The sequence below is a fragment of the Zingiber officinale genome, chromosome 4A (genome assembly GCF_018446385.1).
Source record: "Zingiber officinale cultivar Zhangliang chromosome 4A, Zo_v1.1, whole genome shotgun sequence".
Classification (NCBI taxonomy): Eukaryota; Viridiplantae; Streptophyta; class Magnoliopsida; order Zingiberales; family Zingiberaceae; genus Zingiber; species Zingiber officinale.
In genome coordinates, this window is record NC_055992.1 from 99,166,577 (window position 1) to 99,187,917 (window position 21,341).

The window sequence follows — 21,341 nt, forward strand, 5'->3', positions numbered from 1 at the left end:
CGATAAGTTAGTGAAAGGATAGTTACCCTAAGAAAATCACTCGGTTTGCAAAGATGGATCGTATTGCATAAGCCCTCCGGATAAAAACAGTCGAGTCTCCAACTGATGCGGAGGTCAAAGTCCATAAAGGTCAAAGTTCGTGAAGGGGTTGGACTATCGGTCGAGCCTTTCGAAAGACTCCAGATCGGATCCCTCGAGTCATCGGGCCTTGCTTCCTTAAGACTCTCGATCGGATTCCTCAAGTCGCTGGGCCTTACTCCCTAAAGACTCTCGATCGAATCACCCAAGTCACCGGGCTTTGCTCCTTAAGACGAATCGCTTGAGTCATTGGACTTTGCTCCCTTAAGATAACTCGTAAACAAAGACCCCACTCCTAGGGTAGAACACCCCTTAGCTCCTTATAAAATAAACAGGTTATACTCTTAGGTCTGCTAACTCATTAGCTAAAACTAGGCTCCTTTACAGATCCATCGTTCCCTTAGTTGGGTCAAGCCCCAAAGAATCCAATGTGCCTCACATATTATGGCCCAATGCCGCAATTAATGCTCCACGTAGTGTTGTCGAAAGCGTGTGGGACAATATATTTATAGAGATATGAAATACCTACAATATATGAATAATGTGATTACTCAATATGATAAAAATACACTAATAAAATACTTTTCTTATTTTGATATGCTATTGAATCATAATATTTATTTAAAGCGGAGATTACAAAGTGTTATAAAAGGATCCCGCCTATGAGGCGACGGAAGTACGCTTTCTCATTACAAAAAATCTATTAGCTTCTATTATTCTTAGATATTTTCTCCACCTCATTAATTTAAATGTCAGAATGACTATGTTAAGGATCCCTAATCTATCTGTTGACATTTCTTTTTTTCTCCCTTTTTTATATTCTCTATAAGCCCATCTTTCCGAGGCCTTCTTCCCGTCAATCCTCCAAATTCTCTTCCACCTCTAATCATTTAACGGTCACTGATTTCATAATTTATTATTATTATTATTTTCATATAATCTGAACGTCTAAATTAACGTAATCATCTTTTCACTGTAAAAAAAGAGGGCAGATCCTCTGGACCGCAAAAAGCGATCCAGGGGATGGTCCCTTGGCTTGGATTGATTCAGAGGATGATCCCCATTCATAAAACAGGTGAGGACCATTCATCCCCATCAATCTAGATTAAGGGACCATCCCTTGGACTGCTTTTTACGGTCCAGAGGATCTGAAAGAGCTCATGGGGCCGCCGCGGCAGCAGAGGACTGATTGGTTGGGAGTGTGAGTGAGCACATGGAGTGGTGGCGTTGATGGGCTCTGGCCCAAGGCGTGGTCAGATACGCGAGTGTGTTCGCGGTGAGTGACACGGTCCCACCCCAAAGGGGATCTCGAGGCTCCCGCAGCGCGAGCCACCGACGGCCGATGCTTGGCCTTCTTCTTTAACCTCGCGATCGACGGAAAAGACTCGATCCCGGAAGAACCGCCGGTTCGATACGGATCGCGGCGTGTGTTGATGAGTCAGGGAAGGCCGACGGCGGCACCGCAGGAGGCGGCGCCGGGGACCTGGGTGATGGGCACGCCGGTTCCGCCATACGCCCCGCCACCAGCCGGGAGGAGCGTAGCCGACTACGGGTTTCCCGCTTCCGCATCCAGTAACAGGGCCGGCAACCCTTATTTGGACTCTTCCGCTGCCCCGATCGGCGGTCAGGCCGGTGGCAATCCCTACGTGAATGTTTCCCCTGTTCCCAACAAGAGTGTGTTGATTAATGCTCAAAATCTTCTTCTCAAAACTAGCTTCCTAGGGTTTTCTTTCTCAATACTTCTTAGTTTTCATGTCATTTTTTCCCCCTTTCTGGTTCTTCGTTTTAGGCCCTACGGAGACGATACTGAAGGTGCTTGGACGATGTGGGAAGAAATTTGAAGATACCTCAAGGAAGGCCGCTGGCGCAGCTGGACATGTCTGGCAACACCGTATGTTTCTGAATCCTTCTATCAGTACGCATATTGTTAACGTTAGTAAGTAATTCATTCGTGAAAGGAATAAGTTGAGAGATAATTGTGGAGAAATTTATAGATCCTTTCCTATATCTACCAAGATGCACAAACAAGGCTGGACTAGTGAGGATCAGAGATCTTAATGTCTATAGAAACTCTTATCATAGGTCCTGAAATTTTTATCATGAAAGAGAGTATGTGTTCCCCCCTTCTACTGTGATTGTTATTCAAATTATTGTAGCTGATAATTACCTTGCATGTTCTTTCATCCTGTCTGGTACACCAGCGCTGGGCCATATACTGAAGCAAGAGTCAACTACAATGCTATTGGAAATAGAAAAACATCAGCCTTATAGTAGTTTGTCCAACCCATCCCCAATTATGTTTATGCATCATGATAGAAATACTACTTTAGTAGTTTACACTAGGAGGCCTTGTCTTGGTGTGCATCATTACATGTTTTTTTTTGTCCGCAAAGCATTTTAGGCAGGAAAGAATTATATTTGAGGAGTGTGTATAATTTTTAAAGTTTAACATTGTCTTATAATTAAAATGTTGATCATTTGGTCATGTATGGGGGATGCAATGAACTGATCAGCCTAATTTTGCAAAGAAAATTCAATGGGCCGACTTTGGGACTTTGAATCGGCTTAACTAATAAAGTAACAGTCAAACAAATTAGTCAAGCACCATCTGGTTCAATTCTAGTGTACAATGGCAGGCACATGACCTCGGAGAAAAAAAATCTTTTCCATCCTTAGCTAACTTGGCAAGCGGTTATAAGCTTACCCCATGATTTATCGCCTTTCACGTCATCTAGGGACAAGGGACGCGAATGTGCAGAATCACCTTTACTATTCTAGTGGACAATGTAATTTACTCTGCAGGTAATACAATTTCTAGAGAAGGAAATGCACTAGAATTCACATCCAATATAAATGCACTGGAATAACAAATCAAATATTTAATTACTATTTGTTTGTATCTTTGCCAGACAGCCAATTTTGTCTGACACTTGATTTTTGTTGCAATGTTCAAGAAGTTTAACAGGCCATCATTTCCATTCGAGGCATTGAAATTAGAAAAAAAAAAAATCAGCAGGTAACAGAGAACTTTCTGAACAAGATAAATGCTACGAGACTAATAGTTCTACACATTTTAGTAGGTTTGCCATGGGATTAATTTTATTATTCTCTGTCGTATGGCAGTTAAAACCAGTCCTAGTTTCACAGATGCAGCATTGGCTAGGATTACACAGGGAACAAAAGTTCTTGCAGAAGGTGGGAACGACAAGGTTTTCCAGCAAATCTTCAATACTTATCCCGGAGAACAACTTTGGAAATCCTATGCCTGCTACGTTTCGACATCAGTGGGTCCTGTGATAGGAACATTGTATCTATCCACAGCCAGAATTGCATTTTGCAGTGACAACCCTGTAAGCCACAGTACTGCCACTTCTGGTCAACAGGAGATGACGAACTATAAGGTGCCCCGTCAAAATTCTTGTCAGGAAAAATTAGTAAAACTATACTTCTGTTGTCAGGATTTTGTTTGATTGAATATAGCCCATCAAAAACTTTGTTAGACTACTACTTCCAATTGTCAGATTCACTAAAACCCGATATTACATCTATATGCAGATAGCTGTGCCACTGGATCATCTGAGGGCGGTCAATCCCTCTGCTAACACTAGGGACCCTTCTGACAAATACATTCAAATCATCACCACCGACAACCATGAGTTCTGGTTCATGGGATTTATATCATATGATAAAGCCTTCAAGAACCTTAAAGAGGCCCTCCAATTTAGTCCTCGTAGTTCGTACTTCTAGCTTCAAATGTATTTCGTGGGACACTAGTTTGAAACACAATATGATTGAATCTGTAAAATAATGGTGAACTGTCCCAAACCATCTATAAGAATTCTTAAAATGGTTATAAAGATGAGTCTGATGTCTTTTCTTTATCCGCTCTGCAAATTTAAGAAACATTAGATTTTTTTGGCTCCCGAGATCAACTGCATTTTGTGTCAATCCACCTAATTGCATTCTATTTGAATAATTAGTCGATCCACCTAATTGCAATTTTCCTTCTTTTTGTGCATTTCCTTTGACAATATTCGAATTGTTCGCATTGGAGCCGCCAAGGATTTACTTTGGCGCACGGCGTAGAAAATCTCTCATATCTTGGTGCACCTCTACGTGGACGATGACACGCATGTTTTTCGAATCTTCAAACAACACTCCACCGGCTTCTCGTGCAAAATCACATGCTGCTTCGAATACTTCCTGAACAACGGGTAGCAAAGATGAAGGAAAAATTAGTCATGAAAAAAAAAAAGAGTAAGCTAGTTGCAACTCAAATTTATTACCTTTGAAGGGAAATCCTCATAGAGGTAGGACGGAGTCATCTCGATTCTATTTCTATCGGTTTCCCAGAGCCTAATCTACAGAACATTTTTTGAAATATTGGTATTATAATTCATCAGGAAATTCGCAGAACACTCCAACTAGAATAATTATCATGAGAAACTAAAGCAAGCAACAAGTTTCAAAAACCAGAATGCAAACGATCTATAGCTTTGTACCTAATTGATTGTGAGGACCTTTTCATTTGCGTTAAAAAAAAACATAATACCAGAAGTACGATCTCGTTGGAATTTAGAAATCTCTGGATGAATGAGCACCTGATCTGTAACATTTTCTGGAACTGTGGGTATCTTATTTGCAACTCGGGGATGTGCATTCTGCTGTAGGAAAGAAATAATCTGGAACGACAATTTTAAAAAGATGAGATAATCATGACAGCATAAATAGTTCCCTGCAATATATTTTCTTGAGTTATACTATCGATAAATAAACCAAATATCAACAATTTTTTTTTGAATCTTATACATGAATCGTCTTGTTTCTATTATGGCCTACCCCACTAATTTTGCTACATTGAATTCCCATGTGACAACGGATCAATGTTTGCATATAAAATAGCACACTTAATCGAAACAGGGTATAGCTTGACCTTTGACCTCCATTTTTCCCTTACCCGCCTTTAATCTTGACTCCCCTTTCTGCCCTATTACTATAAATGTATCCTTATTCTAAATTTCACAGTTGTTGCATACCATATTCATTGCCAATGGTCAAAAAAAAAAAAAAATAGATGTAAAGTCCCACAGGAAATATTAACAGGCCAACACAATAATTGAAACAAGATGAGAGGAAAGTTGTAGCTAAAGTGAAAGAATCTCAAAAGTACTGTATAAAATAATTAACCATATTTCTTTTTTCTATGTGTAAGTGCTAGTTACATAGAGGAACTTAACATTAGCAATATTTTAAAACAAATATCACGGCAAATAATAAAATTAATGCTTGCCTGTTCTGCTGTGATTCCGTTCTCAAAAGCATTGTACAAACTTTCTCTTGTAATAGCTCCAACAATTAGGTTGGGAAGTTGATATTCAATCCTAAAGTTCAACAAACAAGCAAAATGAAACACTGTAATATCATGGGAATTGAAGGAGAATGATTAGCCAGGATCGCATTAATATCTTGACTTATGGCCATTATATTAAACTACACATCTCATTGATTTGTTTGAGAACCTTAGGTAGGTAGTTGAAAAGTAATATGCCTACTGTGGAGCTGTGCGTCAAATCAATTTGAAATTGGCATTAGCTTCCAAAGCATGAGACTTATATATATTTGATTTTCTCGGTGTATGATAATGGAAGTTCCTACTGAATATCTTCAATTGCAATAATAAAGTGCACATAACCAAAATATTCAGCGTGGAACATGAAGCTGACTGCAAAAGTTCAATTCAATATGCACAAACCAATAGGATACTAAGAATTTGAAATCATTATATCCACAGGGGCATTAAAGATTTTTTATTACGGCAAACCTCATATAACAGACCAGCCCAATGATGGAATACACGATTGTTAAAAAATTGCAACTGTTTAGGAATTACTACTACCACTATTCAGGAACTTTTACCTTGAAAACAGACGTAGAATCTCAGAATATAATTTAGACGTTGAGTACGAATACATTCTGAAGTTTGTCTCCACCACAACAAAGCCCTGTGCACGAAAAACATATAAATGAGCATGGCTGATTACGAAGATAGGTGATGTTTGATAAACCTCACCATATAGATTAACAAGCAGAGATGTCCATACTCTCTCATGCACAAAAAAACAAACAAAACAAACAAATCCTATAAGTTTACAAGTGAAACCTGAGAAATACTGGAGAAATGCTGATCTCCAGTACTAAAAAATAAGCAAAACTATTATCTTTCCTTTCATATCATTACAAATTGATAACAATATACTTCTGCTCCCTGTGACCCCGTCGGACAAGTGTTTCAAGAAATTTACTAGAATTGATTTGTTTGTTCTCTGTTACCGAACATAGCAAATTCAGGTTATTCTACCTCCACAACTTTGTGGAATGGCCATCATGGATTCATGGGAAGAGCCTCATTAATTGAAATGATCAAAGAGCTTTAATCTAATACTGGCCCATGCAAAGTTGCCAGACAATAGATACCAAATCCAAATAGAATTAAAAGTTACAACAATAAGCTAGTTGACAATATGAATTCAAATATTGGCCATGGATCCATAGACCTCTGAATGCAAAAACAATATCCATATCCAATAGAAGCTTCAGAATTCAGATCCTACTTGGGTCCTTTTGCCCGACTTTGCCAAATCTAAGCACTTCTGGCAATGACACCGAGATATTCAGTAGACTCAGCCTTCAAGTCTTGCAATACACAATCAATATCAGGCAGACACTCTTCCAATCTCTTCCATGAGATGTGAGCTAAAATGAAGTGTCAATACTCGATAGTTGAAAACATCAGGCAAACTTGTACAGATAGAAATTATCTACTGTATAAGATGCACAAACACAGCCATTTCTGTAGGTTGATTATAATATTCCGAACTATAAATTTGTAGCAACTTTATTCTTAACTCAGTCATCACAGGCATATGTTTGATAAATCCAAACTTAATTATGGGGTCACAGTTTGATATGATATCCCTTCAATGCTTGTTACTTCTACACCTCTACCAGCAACACTCTTCATTAAATTTAGATGTGAGTAGAAACAATCTTCAAGTTTTTTTTTAGAATTTTATGTGGCCTACAGTACTTCAGCCATCGTCTTGTTTCAGATGGTAGTAACGAATGTTTCATCTTACAAAATGACACTTAAAAAATTGAGATGGATTTTATGTTAAGTTAATTCTAGAAACCTATGTATAACTATTAATTCTAACAATGAGTTGGAGCATAGATATTGACTGACATCCAACTTGTCACAAAAACGGAATAAGTTTCACAAATAATAACACACATATATAAGATAAATAAATCACTCGACCAAGATAATGAAGATGCAATACTGGTGCAACAATTGAAAGACATGATCAAGCTATATGCTCTACATAGAAGTTGACGAGTTAGTATGTTCTTCAGAGAAATAAAATCTTATAGGATGTAGTCTTTTTCCTTCATTTTCCATGAAAAGATATCACAGCATACTAAAAATGAAGAGAAAAACTGTGAAGCAGACCTCTTTGTTTGAAGCTGAATCAGTGAAGCTCACTGAAAGATTAGTAGCCAATTTTGTAGGTATAAACCAACCCTCTTTTCGTCCCTGCCATATCACAGACAAGCAATTAAGATGCAGAGCACTAATGCCTCAAAAGGAATTACTGGAAAGAAAGAGATGTACTCACATGTTGAAGTTTGACCAGCCCCAATTCTCCAAGATCTTTGATAGCGGTTCTTTGAACATCAGTTAGAGTATTCAAGTTGTATGCCTATAGCATGAACAAGCAAGATTCAGTTCGCCTAAGCTGGAAGCACAAATGACAAAATGATGTGCTGAGAGAAAAGGATTATACAATTCTTTTGCATCATCCAATTATTGCATCATTTGAAAGTGTACCATGAAGAAACATCAAGAAACCATTTCAAGAGATGACAAGAGATAAAGTCCCTAATTAACAAAGCATCCAAGGCATAATAGATCTATAAAAGGCCAACTGCATAGGGTGTATATTATTGTCTTCCAATGCAATAATTGTCGGAGAAGGTCAACCACCAAGAGAGTGGGTGGTGTAAGAATCATATTGCATGCAAGGGTTATGGAATTGGTCATTTTTCAATTGGTTTTCTAAAGAAAACCTATGATTTTGAGGAGACTGGTCGGTTCAAGTAACTTCAGGTAGATTGTGATTCATTTCGACACATCCAGCTTTTTAAGCATATATTGGAGGAAGACTAATATTATTACATACAAGTAAAAATGGGATTTGATCCAGTTATCTGTCATCAATTACATAGGCTCTTACAAGTAATAATTGGCACCTCAGATACAGGATGCATTACTAAATTTCAATAATTGGCTCGTCAGCCAAAAGCCACCACTGTAGATGAAACTGCATCAAAACTCACAGAATCCAATTATTAAAATTATTACAGTGGAACTCGGTTGGATAGGCCATGAGGTAAGAGTAATTTAAAATCAAATTAACTTGAACAACATTCCAGGTCGTTTCAAAGGAGTTAGGAAAGAGGTGTAAGCATTGTTCTTGCATCTAATAAATATTGTAGAAATTTGAATTGTAACACATATTAAAAGAGAAATAATCACTGGTAGGAAAGCGGTTCTTTTACAGTATATCCAGTATTCTAAGAAATTATAAAAGACAATATACTTCCTCGTTTCATCAACAAAACTGAACAAACAAATATTGTCATCCTAAGTTCTAATGACTAATGATCAACTCTCAGAGTTCATTCTTTGTTGGAAAATAGCTTGTTTTTTGAAAAAATACTTTCATGGAAAAATTTTATAGGTAAAAAACTTGTCTTGTTGCCTTATATTCCTTTCAAACTTTTTTTTTGTAGCTTGTTCCCTCAGGTGGAAAATGATTTCCACTTAAAAGAAACATAAATCATTTTCCTTAAAAAATCTGACATTGTTAATCGACTTTCTAACCATTTTCCATGTGCTAAACACTAGGAAATGTAGAAAATAGTTTTCAGAAAACATTTTACGCAAAACCTTAGATTACAGTTTATATCAACAAATATCAATACATTTAACATCCAATTGGTATTTACAATCATCATGGAACTAAATTATTTATTATATAATAGATTTTCAAGCAACCTTGATAGTTGTACCTGCCCAAGAGAATGAAAGCTAAGCTCAAGAAGTAATGATATCAAGTCTGTGGGATCAACTCCACGATCCTACATGATTTTTAAAGAATCAGATAATCAGTCTTACAGTACAAGTTTTTATTCAGAAAAACTGGTCCATACATATTAAGAGTGAAGACAAAATAGAAATTATGCCAAATAGTACCTCTGCAGTAGATATGTATTCTCTAATGATGTACCATAGTTGTGCATTCGTATCCATCAGCTGTTTACAATGAAAAATGTGCTACAAAAATCAAAATGATAGGAGAATAAGAAGGTTTAAAAAAATGCCCACCAGAAATTGGAAGCCATTCTCAGTTAACTTGGGGACTTCATTTTCCCTGCATAAATGTAGGTCACTAGTTAAGATTTTCCTTATAATATGCAAAACAGAGCACAAAAAAACCTCAGCGATCAGAATCTGGATAATGCAATATAACAGTAGAACAAAATTGCAGAGTACTTGGAGCTTAGAAGCCCTCGCTGGAAAACCTTTATCATGGAAGAACTGAAACTTGTCAACTTTGCTGCTTGAGAAGAATTTATTAGCTGCAACAAGAAGCGCTGCATTTTCCCCCAAAGAAGATATATTAAAATTCCATTTGAGTAAACTTGTGCAAATGGAAGAAAAAACAAAGAAGGCTTAAATCAAACAGTTGAAGAAGCAACCTCCCATTGCTCTGAGGCATATGTGTCAAGATCCTCTAAGGTTGGTAATCTTACGGTCGTACTCGATGGCATTGGTTCTCTAGGTAAAGTCCCACTGCAATTGCAAATAAAAACATCAAACCTATTTTCCTCGGCTTCAATGGGAGAAATGGCCTAGATTGGATTTGTAGAACATACTTAACATTGATGTATTGTGTAAAAAGAATAAGCTTTGTGATTTAAGAACTGTTTGAGATAAAGGATTCATGAACATCCTATTCAGATTTATAGATATTTGTGAATGCATTTTTCAAAAGGCCTAGTTTTTTTTTCCAACAAATTCAGATGTCCTTGTCTTCATATTTCCTGTTAGCATACCCTAGTGCCAACTCCTTCCTGCCATTTTTGTAAAGATGTGTTCTCTAGTACTGTATGCTTTCTAAATGAAAATATTATTGGAGAATCAGATACAAAGGTCTCATTGTGATTTGGATTTTGAAATTGTTAATATTATAATTATGGCAATTTATATCCTGCTGTAAATTTTCTAGAATAGTTTAGTTTCCAGATTTAAACATTTGTATTCTTTATATAGTTTTCCAATTCAATGGAAACAACACAAGGATATTTTCTATCAATTTGTTTTGTCCACTGATCAAACTCAGGTGACCATAATCAATCTGCCAATCCGGTCTCCCCTCTCACCCTCATCACTATTTCTCATCAAAATATTAATAAACTTACCTCCACCAATTATATCTTGTGGAAACTATAGATTGAAGCTATCCTTATTGGATACGATCTTTTCATATTTCTTGAGGGCTCTCACCTGTGTCCACCACCCACCATTCGTGTGAACGACATTGACACACCAAATCCAGATTAGCTTCCTTGGATCCAACATGACAAGCTTCTTTTTGGTGCTATTGTCGGCTCCATCTATTCTCCTCTAATTCCTCTCATACAACAAGCAGCTACCTCTCGTGATGCTTGGACTATTCTTGCTAATACTTATGCTCGTCCGTCTCGTGGCCACATCAACCAAATCAAGGATCAGTTCAAACGGAGTGTTAAAGGTTCACAATCAATTTCATAATATATGCAATTTATTAAATGTCGTTCTGATGAACTTGCTGCCCTTGGTAAGCCAATGGATCATGAGGACCTCATTGAAATAATTCTTGCTGGCTTGAACGATGATTACAAAGCTCTTGTTAACATTATCAAAGGTCGGGACACACTAATTTCCTTTGATGAATTACATAAAAAGTTGATTAATCAAGAACTATTCCTATGCCATTCTCATTCCTCGGCCTCTCTTCTTCTTGCCACGGCCAATATAGCAATTAGCCAACCTTGATCCAACGTCTGTAATTTTTCTCCTTGGCAGAACTGGTAGTTGTCACAACAACAGTCTACCGTGTCCAATTCTGTTTCTTCTAGCAATTCTCAGCAGCGTCAGCCACACCCGTTTCTTGGAAGGTGTCAGGGGTGTGGCCACACACTTTCCCAATATCCACTTTTTCACATTATACCAGTTTCCTCTGCATCACAAACTGCAGCTTACCCTCCAATTCCAATTGGGCAGCCTTGGACACCACAAAGGCAATGACAACCGAAGGCCAATGTAGCAACTGCTTTAGTCTCCACCTCTCTTGCCTGGCTTCTTGACAGTGGTGCATCTAATTATGTTACCTCTACCCTCAACAACTTGTCGCTGCATTCTCCATATGACGGTCCTGATAACATTGTGATTAGTGACAATACTGGCACTCATACTGGTTCTACTACCTTAAACACGGTCTCTCATAATTTTAATTTACAGAATGTTTTATGTGTCCCCAATATGAAGAGAAATCTTATCTCTATTTCTATATTTTGCACATCCAACAAAACTTCGACTGAATTTTTTACCACTTCTTTTTTTGTGAAGGATCTGCAGACGGGGGACCACTACTGCACGAGCGAACTAGATATGGTGTTTATGAGTGGTTGGCCTCACCAACATCCTCCTCTTCCTTCATTGCGTTTTCCACTGTCAAAGCTTCACCTTCTGAATGACATCATTGTTTAGGACATTCGTCTGAGTCCAAGTCTGCTTTTAAACATGTATCATCCAGTTTATCACATTCATTTCATTGTCACAATTGTTATTGCAATAGAAGTCACAAATTACCATTTTCTCAATCTTCTATTGTCGCTACTGCTCCTCTGCAAATTATTTTCTGATGTCCGAACCTCCCCTATATATTCCGTTGACATACAAATATTATGTTATTTTTGTTGATCACTTCACCAACTACATCTGGCTCTATCCTCTTCAATGCAAATTCGACGTCTCTTCAATTTTTCTGCGCTTAAAAGCTCTTGTTGAAAATTATTTTAAACAGAAAATTGTCACAATGGGAGGAATACACAACTTTATCTTCGTTCCAAGGTCAATATGGCATTTCACATCTCACATCACCACCTCACACTCCGTAACACAATGGTTTTCCTAAGCGTCGTCATCATAACATTGTTGAAACTGGTCTCTCTCCTATCCCGTGCCTTTTTGCCTCTTACCTTCTGGTCCTATGTCTTCTCCACTGCAGCTCATCAATCGCATGCTCACTGCAACTCGTCATATGATGTCTCCTTACCACAAATTGTATGGCTCTCCTCCCAATTACTTCAAACATCATGCTTTGGGTGTCTCTGCTATGCCTGGCTTCATCCCTCTTGTTCTCACAAACTTGATCCACACTCTCCATTTGTGTTATGATCCCACCACCTTGAAAGTTTATATCTCTCATCATGTTTGTTTCGTCGAGTCTATTTTTCCTGTGTCTAGTCGTCAACCTACCCTTCATCCTCCTGATGAATCTACTAATTCCACTTGGCTTTCCATTTTCGTTCTACTTCCGTCCTCATCTACAACATTTGTGGTTCGCTCAGGCACAACACCTCCGACTGCCCCCTCCAGCACTACAGTGCATGTCTGAAACCCATAACCGATACCACCCTCCCCACCTATGCCTTCAACATGACCATCACACATCATCACCCGTTCTCGTACAACTTGTCTATTCAACTAGCCCACGAAATTGCCTCTGTAACCCAGGCTCTCAAGGATCACAAATGGTGTGAGGCCATGTCTGTCGAGTTTGATTCTCTTGTTAGCAATGGCACTTGAGAACTGGTCCCTTGGTCATTAGCTCAGAATATAGTTGGTTGCGAATGGATCTATCGCATTAAACGATTAGTTGATGATTCTATTACCAGGTACAAAGCTCGATTAGTCGCTAAGGGTTTTCATCAACGACCTGGTCTCGACTATCATGATACGTTCAGCCTTGCTGTCAAACCAACTGCAATTTGTCTTGTTCTCTCTTGTTGTTAGCCATGGCTAGTACATCCGCCAACTTGATGTTAATAACACCTTCTTTCAAGGCACCTGACAGAGGAGGTTTATATGATGCAACCACCAGGTTTTATTATATAGATTATCCTCCACATGTTTGCAAATTGAAGAAGGTTATCATGGTCTCAAACAAGCTCCTCATGCTTGGTACAGTGAATTACGTCAATTTCTCATCACTTCTGGCTTCCGCAATTCCACTGCATATACTTCTCTCTTTATCATCAACTGTATGTTGACGATATCTTCTTGTGTATGTTGAGGAACAGAGTTGTTCAACATTTCATTGATCTACTAACCAAGCGATTCTTTCTTAAGGATCTTGGTGCATTGATTTATTTTCTTGGTGTCGAAGCACTCTCTCATCCACTAGATTTGTTATTTTCTCAGCGTTGTTACATTGTTAGCCTTCTTGCTCGAACCAAGATGACAAATGCTCGTCCAGTTTCCACACCACTACTTACCACACCTTGCACTTCGCGACAGCATAGCCCTCTTTGATCTGTACAAAGTACTGCAGTAGGTAGCCTTTAGTACTTATCTCTCCTTGTCCTGACATGGCTTATGTGGTCAACAAGCTATCTCAGTTCATGCATCATCCTACTAATAAGCATTGGAATGTTGTCAAACGTGTTTTAAGATACCTATGCAGCACTATTGATCAAGGCATTTTACTTCATTGTCAATCGTCTCTTGCTCTACATGCCTTCTCAGATATAGACCGCGTTGAAAACAAAGATGACTATCTTGGACGAAATCCTATTTCCTAGAGCTCAAAGAAATAATGCACTCTTGCTCGATCCTCTACTAAAGCAGAATATCGCTCTATCACGGCCACAACCGCCAAACTGCGCTGGTTGTCTTTCCTTCTCGATGAGCTTGGCTTCTCTTCCTCTCAAAAACCAGTCATCTACTGCGACAATGTGAGTGCCACCAATCTTTGCTCTAATCCGATATTCCACTCTCGTACGAAGCATGTGGCTCTCGACTATCACTTCATTCGTGAGCAAGTTCAGAATTGTGATCTCCGAGTTACACACGTGTCTTCTAAGGATCAACTAGCAGATGTTCTCACCAAACCATTACCCCGCATACGGTTCCAACAGTTAATGACCAAATTGGTCTCTCCCCAAGCTCCATCTTGCGGGGGCATATTGGAGAATCAAATACAAAGATCTAATTGTGATTTAGATTTTGAAATTGTAAATATTGTATTATGACAATTTATATTCTGCTGTAAATTTCCTAGCATAGTTTAGTTTCCAGATTTAAACATTTGTATTCTTTATATAGTTTTCCAATTCAATGGAAACAACACAAGGAAATTTTCTATCAATTTGTTATGTCCTACAAATATAACCACAAATAACCAGGGAAGTTAATTAGTGTCTACAAGGATTGAACCCAGTAAAAAAAGATTTTTGTTCTTGGTTAGATGTTAAGAGGAACAAAGGTTTGTGTGATAAACCCCTTTCTCTTTTTTGGCTTCGCCTAATTGTAAAGCTTTCCATGTGACAAAAGTCTATTAGAGAAACAAGATAAAAGTCACGAGTAAAAAAATGAATGATCATACCATACTTTGAATATGGGGAAAATATAGTCATACAATATCTCAAAAATGGAAATTTCCCAATGAAATTCTCAAGAAACTCACATCCTGATTGGTTCTGTATCCCTACACAAAAGCCCATTAATTGAAATAAAATTGTATCATATGAGAATTAAAATCCCATGCAAACGATACCAAACAAGGGTTTTGCATAATTGGTATCAATTCTCATGCTATGGGAATTTAAATCGTACAAACCACGCAATGTCTAGAATACGACTTGTGTAGTTGAACACATAGATGAAATCATATAATTGCCTTGATCTACTCTACATACTTTCCTAAGCATGAGTACAATACATAAGGCCAAATAAGCAACCATATTTACCAGTGGGTTAGTGTGAAATGATGAGAAGAAGCACACAAAGTTAAGTTTTTCTATCACATCATGCAAAAGCTTCTATATCAGAGTCTGTATAGTCAATAAGATTATAAGACACTCAGGCATGTAAGTCACTGAAACCGCGTCTTAATTGACAACTTATCCAAGCAGTAAAGCATTGAGTGATACATACCCATTCACAAGGTGCTTCTGAATATTGGTCTGGAACTTTGGGTTTATCTTATAGCTTGTCTCCTTCTTTCTGCAGCCAGTTGTAAAACAATTAAGTGTGTAGAAGTATATTTTGCAGAATCGGTTAATCATTCACACTTTACCCCAGGTTTCTATTAATGATACAAATTTGAGACATTGAGACCATTGTACCATGAAGACAGACATGAGAATAAATAACTTTTCTAGAACCATTTCTACAGTAAAAATTTGTCATATATTTAAATTAATAGCAACAGAAGAAACGAATAACAATCTAGTTGAAAGAATTAAAAATGGTCGAGAGTATCATCCAAGGAAAGTATAATAACCTAAATGTTGCACACAAGAGCATGGTCATCATCACGTTCAGAAAAGTGCGAGAGACTATTAGATAGTTTAACAAAAAAACTATAGGAAATCAAACTGAAAGTCTAGGACTTGGCATATTTTAGCAACTAAATTTTACTATCAAGTACTAATCTGGAACTTGAAATTTAAGATTAAATATATAAATACACAGCTTGCACAAATGATGATCAGACAATGTAGTTAAGCACTTCCTAGAAATTCAGATGTAAACAAGTGCTCTACATTTTATGATCTAAGCCATCAAAAGCATAACTGAGGAGCTAAAATGGTAAAACAAATAATCCACAAAAGAAGCATAAAGAACACCATACCTGTCATTAACTTCAAGGAAAACCCTCAGTTGAAGCAACCTATCAATGGCCACTTTGTGTTTGTAAAACCCATCAGGAAGCAACCATTCTTCGACTGACTTTGCTGTTACTGCAGTATCAATGTACAGCATTTGCAAAATGTACCGCTTAGCCATAGGGGGCAGTGATCTGAAGATAAAAAGAACTGCATGAGATTGAAAATCACCATATAAATAAAAATACCCCATGCTTTAAAGATTATGAACTAACGATATATTCATAACAACTCAACTCATCTAGTATCATTTACAAAAACAGTTAACAACACTAAGTACAGAGACTGAATTCATAATGTCCAATCCTAAATATAGGAGAACCAAAGCAAGAGCATTGAATGCATAAACCAAAGAAATAGCATGAGGAAAGTCAATCTACAGGATCACCCCTTCAGTAGGCAGGAAGTACATCCGAAAATTAGATGGAGATGGATTGCTAAAATGGTCGGCTCATAGAGATAATCCAACATAAATTTGAAAGGGCATCGTCACGGAAACCTAGCGAGAAGCCATTAGATAATTCCAACTTTTAAGCAAAATAACTTTTTGAAGAATCACCAAACAGTTTGATCTAACCATGCCTATATCACTTGAAGCACCAAATCAATCTCGCAGAAGATGATGCCCATTCCATTTACAGCAAGCCTACAATCTGACTAACGATTTCCACAAAGACAAACCTACTGTGAAACCACAAAAGGAGGAGGAGGAGGAGGAGGAGGAGGAGGAGGAGGAGGAGGAGGAGGAGGAGAAGGGGAGAGAGAGAGGATTTGCCTGAGAACGGCTTCGCAGATGAAAGCACTGTCGTAGAGCTTCTCCAGCTTCACAGCCGGCAAAGCCGCCACCATGTCCATGAAGTTCTTGGCGACGATCCGCACCTGCGGCATCTTCTCGTTCCCTAGGATCACAAATCGAGGAGAAGGGCGTGCTCCTTCCTGCTAGGCTTCGTACTACTCTTCCTTCTTCCCTAACCGCCCTCTCCTTTCGACTCGGCCTCGGTGTCCCGGCCCGTTAGATATATTGATGATTTAATTTGCAAATAGATTTATCATAAATTATTTTTTAAAATGATTAATATTCAAATAATAATACTTTTTTATTTCTATAATTATTTTTTTTTGACGATTTATCCAACAACGTTTTTGTATATTAAGCAAAAAACGTATCCATTTTAATTTGACCAAATCACTTATTTTCTTTCTTTTTTCTAGAATACCCCTCTTCTATTTCTTACTCATTTGGAAAAAAAAAAACACTGAACCACTTTATTTTTTCTCTAAAAAAAACCTAATATTCTCTTTCATCTCTGTCGAAGAGTTTACTTGAAGAGTTTGCTTATACGAGCTGATGACTTACTCTTCCTCATGTTGAGCTCATCTAGGAGTCTATGATTGTCACGTAAGTTAGGGCTACCATTATCAAAGTTGCCACCGTGACTAAAAAGCAGCTTCGTAGCATCGAAAAAGACGCATAGATTACTGGCACTATCTTTCTCATCCTGATAGTTCCCCTTATCATCGAGATGAATCGTGAGTAGTAGCTCAACGAGTTAGAGATGCAACAGTCGACTATCTTTGTCATCCCCACCACCCCAACACTCCTCTACTCCACCGTCACATCATATAAGAAAATGAATGAGATGGTTATGGTCTAATCTCGTACTTCGATAGATGGTACTAATAATTCCTATTTAAAGTAGTGCATTAAATTTGATGAGTTAAAAATACTTCGATTTTCTTGTTTAATTGAATCTTGAATTTCATTACAAATAACCTTCATTATTTATGATCCGGCGGTTAGAACAGGAGACCCCCATTCTGAAGGGTCCATGTCACGCTGGAGTTAAAAGACCAAGTGGCCGACCGGATAGGCAGACCGACCGGCCTAGGCAGATCGACTGGTGTATAGCTGAGGCAATAGGCGCCCCGATTAAAGTTGGGGTTCCGACGCTCAATGGAACAGTAGCAAAGAGCCGAGCGGAAGACCTAAGAGAAGGTGATGTACTGCTAACAGTTCTTACATAGCACCCTACCGAAATTCTCCCCAACATATCGCTACAAACGGCAGTCCGGACTTGAGGAGAGTGCCGCCCGGACTGCGCATGAGATGAGATCCGTCCGGCCGGCGCATGAACTCCCCGTTCAGCCGGACGGACAGACGTCCCGACCGGCGGTGGGTAAAGGAGAACAGGAACATCTTCTGACAGCCGTCAAGTCCTATGGCTAGGTCATACTCCAAGTCTGACAAGACGTGATTGGACTGTAGCAGTATGGCGTCAGGTAAGCGTTCTGACAGACACATACCGAAGTATGGGCTACGGACATGTATGTGTCTCGGTGGACGCACAGGAACCTTTTCACCATCCTATATAACGAGCCTCATACTTCGCCGGAGGTACGCGTTCAAGGCCTTTGGAGCTACTTTTTCCACCATCTGCTTGCCTGACTTGAGCGTCGGAGGGTCGCCGCCGGGAACCCCTTCCTGGCCCGACTTCTGTGCAGGCTCGCCGGAGCTTCGTACGACTAGCCGGAGGCCCACGTCATCGACTAGGAGAGCGCCATGTGCCCAGCGCCCGTTGAGTCAGCGTTCGGACAGGATCAAATTGGCGTCGTCTGTGGGAAAGCTCCTGCATCCGAATGGAAACAATGGACGAGGCTGGACGACAACACACGGTGATGCATTCGACGGAGGAACTCGACGCCTTGATCGAGATAAGGGCCGCCAAGATTGTGGAGCAAAAACAGAAATCCACAGCCGAGCGGAGGAACATGGAGCTGGATTTAGTCGAAGAAGAAAGAGCCAAGGCGTCCGTTCGGCTGATGGCGTACCGGCAGCGGATGAAGCAAAACTACAACCGCCGCGTAATCCCCAGATCATTCCAGGTCGGCGATCTTGTCTGGAAGAAAGTCAAGCCGGTCGGCGACGTTGGCAAGCTTGAAGCTCCGTGGGCGGGCCCCTTCAAGGTTATCGAAAAGCTCCGCTCGGGCGCTAACTATCTGGAAGATGAGGACGGACGGCAGCTGGATCGGCCATGGAGTGCGAATCATCTCCAGCCTTATCGTGCCGGATGAAAGGTGCACTGGTGTAACACATATTCATGTATATTCTAGTTGCCCATGTCTTTGTAATGCAGGAAGCAGAAATGAACTAAAAGGATGGTTATCATTCCTGCCGAGCGGCTGTGTTAAAGATTAGCCATGAAGGTCGTCGAGCTCCGACGTTAAATATCGAGAGACGAGCCGGCGTCTATAAACGTCCGAGCGGAAGACCGTCGAGCTCCGACGTTAAATATCGAGAGACGATCCGGCGTCTATAAACGTCCGAGCGGAAGACCGTCGAGCTCCGACGTTAAATATCGAGAGACGAGCCGGCGTCTATAAACGTCCGAGCGGAAGACCGTCGAGCTCGGACGTTAAAAATCGAGAGAGCCGGCGTCTATAAACGTCCGGGCGGAAGACCGACGAGCTCCGACGCGTTAAATATCGAGAGCGAGCGGCGTCTATAAACGTCCGGCGGAAGACCGCCGAGCTCCGAGCGTTAAATATCGAGACGAGCCGGCGTCTATAAACGCCCGAGCGGAAGACCGTCGAGCTCGACGTTAAATATCGAGACGAGCCGGCGTCTAAACCGTCCGGCGGAAGACCGCCGAGCTCCGACGTTAAATATCGAGACGAGCCGGCGTCTATAAGCCCGGCGGAAGACCGCCGAGCTCCGGCGTTAAATATCGAGACGAGCCGGCGTCTATAAACGTCCGAGCGGAAGACCGTCAAGCTCCGACTTTAAATATCGAGAGCGAGCGGCGTCTATAAACGGTCCGAGCGAAGACCGTCGAGCTCCGGCGTTAAATATCGAGAGATGAGCGGGCGTCTATAAACGTCCGAGCGGAAGACCGTCGAGCTCCCGTTAAATATCGAGAGACGAGCCGGCGTCTATAAACGTCCGAGCGGAAGACCGTCGAGCTCCGACGTTAAATATCGAGAGTCGCGCCGTCTATAAGCGTCCGAGCGGAAGACCGTCGAGCTCCGACGTTAAATATCGAGAGACGAGCCGGCGTCTATAAACGTCCGAGCGGAAGACCGTCGAGCTCCGACGTTAAATATCGAGAGACGAGCCGGCGTTTATAAACGTCCGAGCGGAAGACCGTCGAGCTCCGACGTTAAATATCGAGAGACGAGCCGGCGTCTATAAACGTCCGAGCGGAAGACCGTCAAACTCCGACGTTAAACATCGAGAGACGAGCCGACATCTATAAACGTCCGAACGGCTCGCATTGCGAAAATCTAGCGAAAACCCCTTTGAGGTAAGGCGCGAAGCAAGAGATGGTTAATCAGAATTAAAATTGCGAGCAAGTGAACGAGTGACGTTCGCGCGCCGAGCGGCCGCTTAATTGCGTGGCGAAAGACGTTATTGAAGGCAGGCGGCTTGGGTCAATGTTAAAGCGTGAAGCCGAGCGGAGGAGTTTTAAAGAACACTTCACACATGACGAAAGAAAATTTTCTTCCCAAAACAAAGGTGACAAGAACAGAAAGATGGTCTATTTACGCCAAATACTAGGCAAACAAAAGAAGTTACAGCGAAAATCAGTCTTGCCGAACGGCGAAGATACAAAAAAGTGGATAAAATACACTCCTCATGCGTCAAAATCAAAAAGGGCATCGGGAATGGCGCCCATCACATTAGCCAGATCCTCTGGGGGGATGGTCAGCTCGGCGGGAAGGTGGCCTTTAGTCTTCAAATAATCTACCGCCGCCTTAATCGCTTCTTCGAAGGTGAGGGAAATCTTGTCGGTGAACTTCTCCCCGAAGTCGTCCGAGCGGACAAACGCCTGCCTCACTTCGTCAGAACGAGCCGACTCCCCATCCTGATACTCTTTAAGCGCGGCTTGGGAAGCATTATTGGCGGCCTGGAGATCCTTTAAATCCCCTTCAAATTTGAGTAAATCGGCCGAGCGGCCCTCCTTCTCGGTGGCCAGAAGGGCATCCAGATCCTTGATGCGTTGCTCTAGCCCTCTGATCTCCACCTTCATTCGGTCCATGTCATCGATGGCCTGGCGCTTCCGGGTGGTCGCCGTCTTGATCTCCTTATCTCGTTGTTTGACCACCGCTTCAAGCCAAGCGACCTCGCTCGCCAGATCGGAAGCTCCTTTCCGTTCGACTTCCAGTAATTTTTTGGCCTTCTCCAGAGCGACCGTCGACTGTTGGTT

The 21,341-nt window shown here is 40.4% G+C and overlaps 2 protein-coding genes across 3 annotated transcripts; one reads left to right on the forward strand and one right to left on the reverse strand.

The window, feature by feature from the left end:
* The first annotated feature begins 1,219 nt into the window (after positions 1-1,219).
* Positions 1,220-3,959, forward strand: LOC121970320 (GEM-like protein 1). The gene is made up of 4 exons (XM_042520942.1): positions 1,220-1,752; positions 1,868-1,969; positions 3,202-3,479; positions 3,634-3,959. Exons 1-4 carry the CDS (start codon positions 1,512-1,514, stop codon positions 3,823-3,825), a joined length of 813 nt encoding a protein of 270 aa, XP_042376876.1. The 5' UTR covers positions 1,220-1,511; the 3' UTR covers positions 3,826-3,959.
* On the reverse strand, positions 3,853-17,151 carry LOC121970319 (general transcription and DNA repair factor IIH subunit TFB2-like). Of its 2 annotated transcripts, none has more exons than XM_042520941.1 (15): positions 16,913-17,151; positions 16,104-16,271; positions 15,404-15,472; positions 9,901-9,994; positions 9,695-9,795; positions 9,527-9,572; positions 9,395-9,454; positions 9,211-9,279; positions 7,755-7,838; positions 7,589-7,672; positions 5,995-6,080; positions 5,369-5,459; positions 4,680-4,760; positions 4,365-4,439; positions 3,853-4,281 (listed from the first exon to the last, which is right to left on the reverse strand). In XM_042520941.1, the coding sequence occupies exons 1-15, from the start codon at positions 17,023-17,025 to the stop codon at positions 4,144-4,146; spliced, it is 1,359 nt and encodes a 452-aa protein (XP_042376875.1). In that variant the 5' UTR covers positions 17,026-17,151; the 3' UTR covers positions 3,853-4,143. The 2 variants fall into 2 exon arrangements, 1 of the variants encoding a protein (XP_042376875.1); XR_006108901.1 differs by having other exon boundaries at positions 4,102-4,281; positions 4,365-4,434.
* Between the last annotated feature and the right edge of the window lie 4,190 nt (positions 17,152-21,341).

What these genes read in the sequence shown, in the direction of transcription:
- LOC121970320 (XM_042520942.1), top strand. Translation starts at nt 1,512, where the DNA reads ATGAGTCAGGGAAGGCCGACGGCGGCACCGCAGGAGGCGGCGCCGGGG. An exon ending in TGGACATGTCTGGCAACACC is followed by an intron (nt 1,970 to 3,201) that starts GTATGTTTCTGA and finishes GTCGTATGGCAG; the next exon opens with TTAAAACCAGTCCTAGTTTC. An exon ending in AGGAGATGACGAACTATAAG is followed by an intron (nt 3,480 to 3,633) that starts GTGCCCCGTCAA and finishes ATCTATATGCAG; the next exon opens with ATAGCTGTGCCACTGGATCA.
- LOC121970319 (XM_042520941.1), bottom strand. Translation starts at nt 17,025, where the DNA reads ATGCCGCAGGTGCGGATCGTCGCCAAGAACTTCATGGACATGGTGGCG. An exon ending in ATTCAGCTTCAAACAAAGAG is followed by an intron (nt 6,081 to 7,588) that starts GTCTGCTTCACA and finishes TTTCGTGCACAG; the next exon opens with GGCTTTGTTGTGGTGGAGAC. An exon ending in ATTCTACGTCTGTTTTCAAG is followed by an intron (nt 5,460 to 5,994) that starts GTAAAAGTTCCT and finishes GTTGAACTTTAG; the next exon opens with GATTGAATATCAACTTCCCA.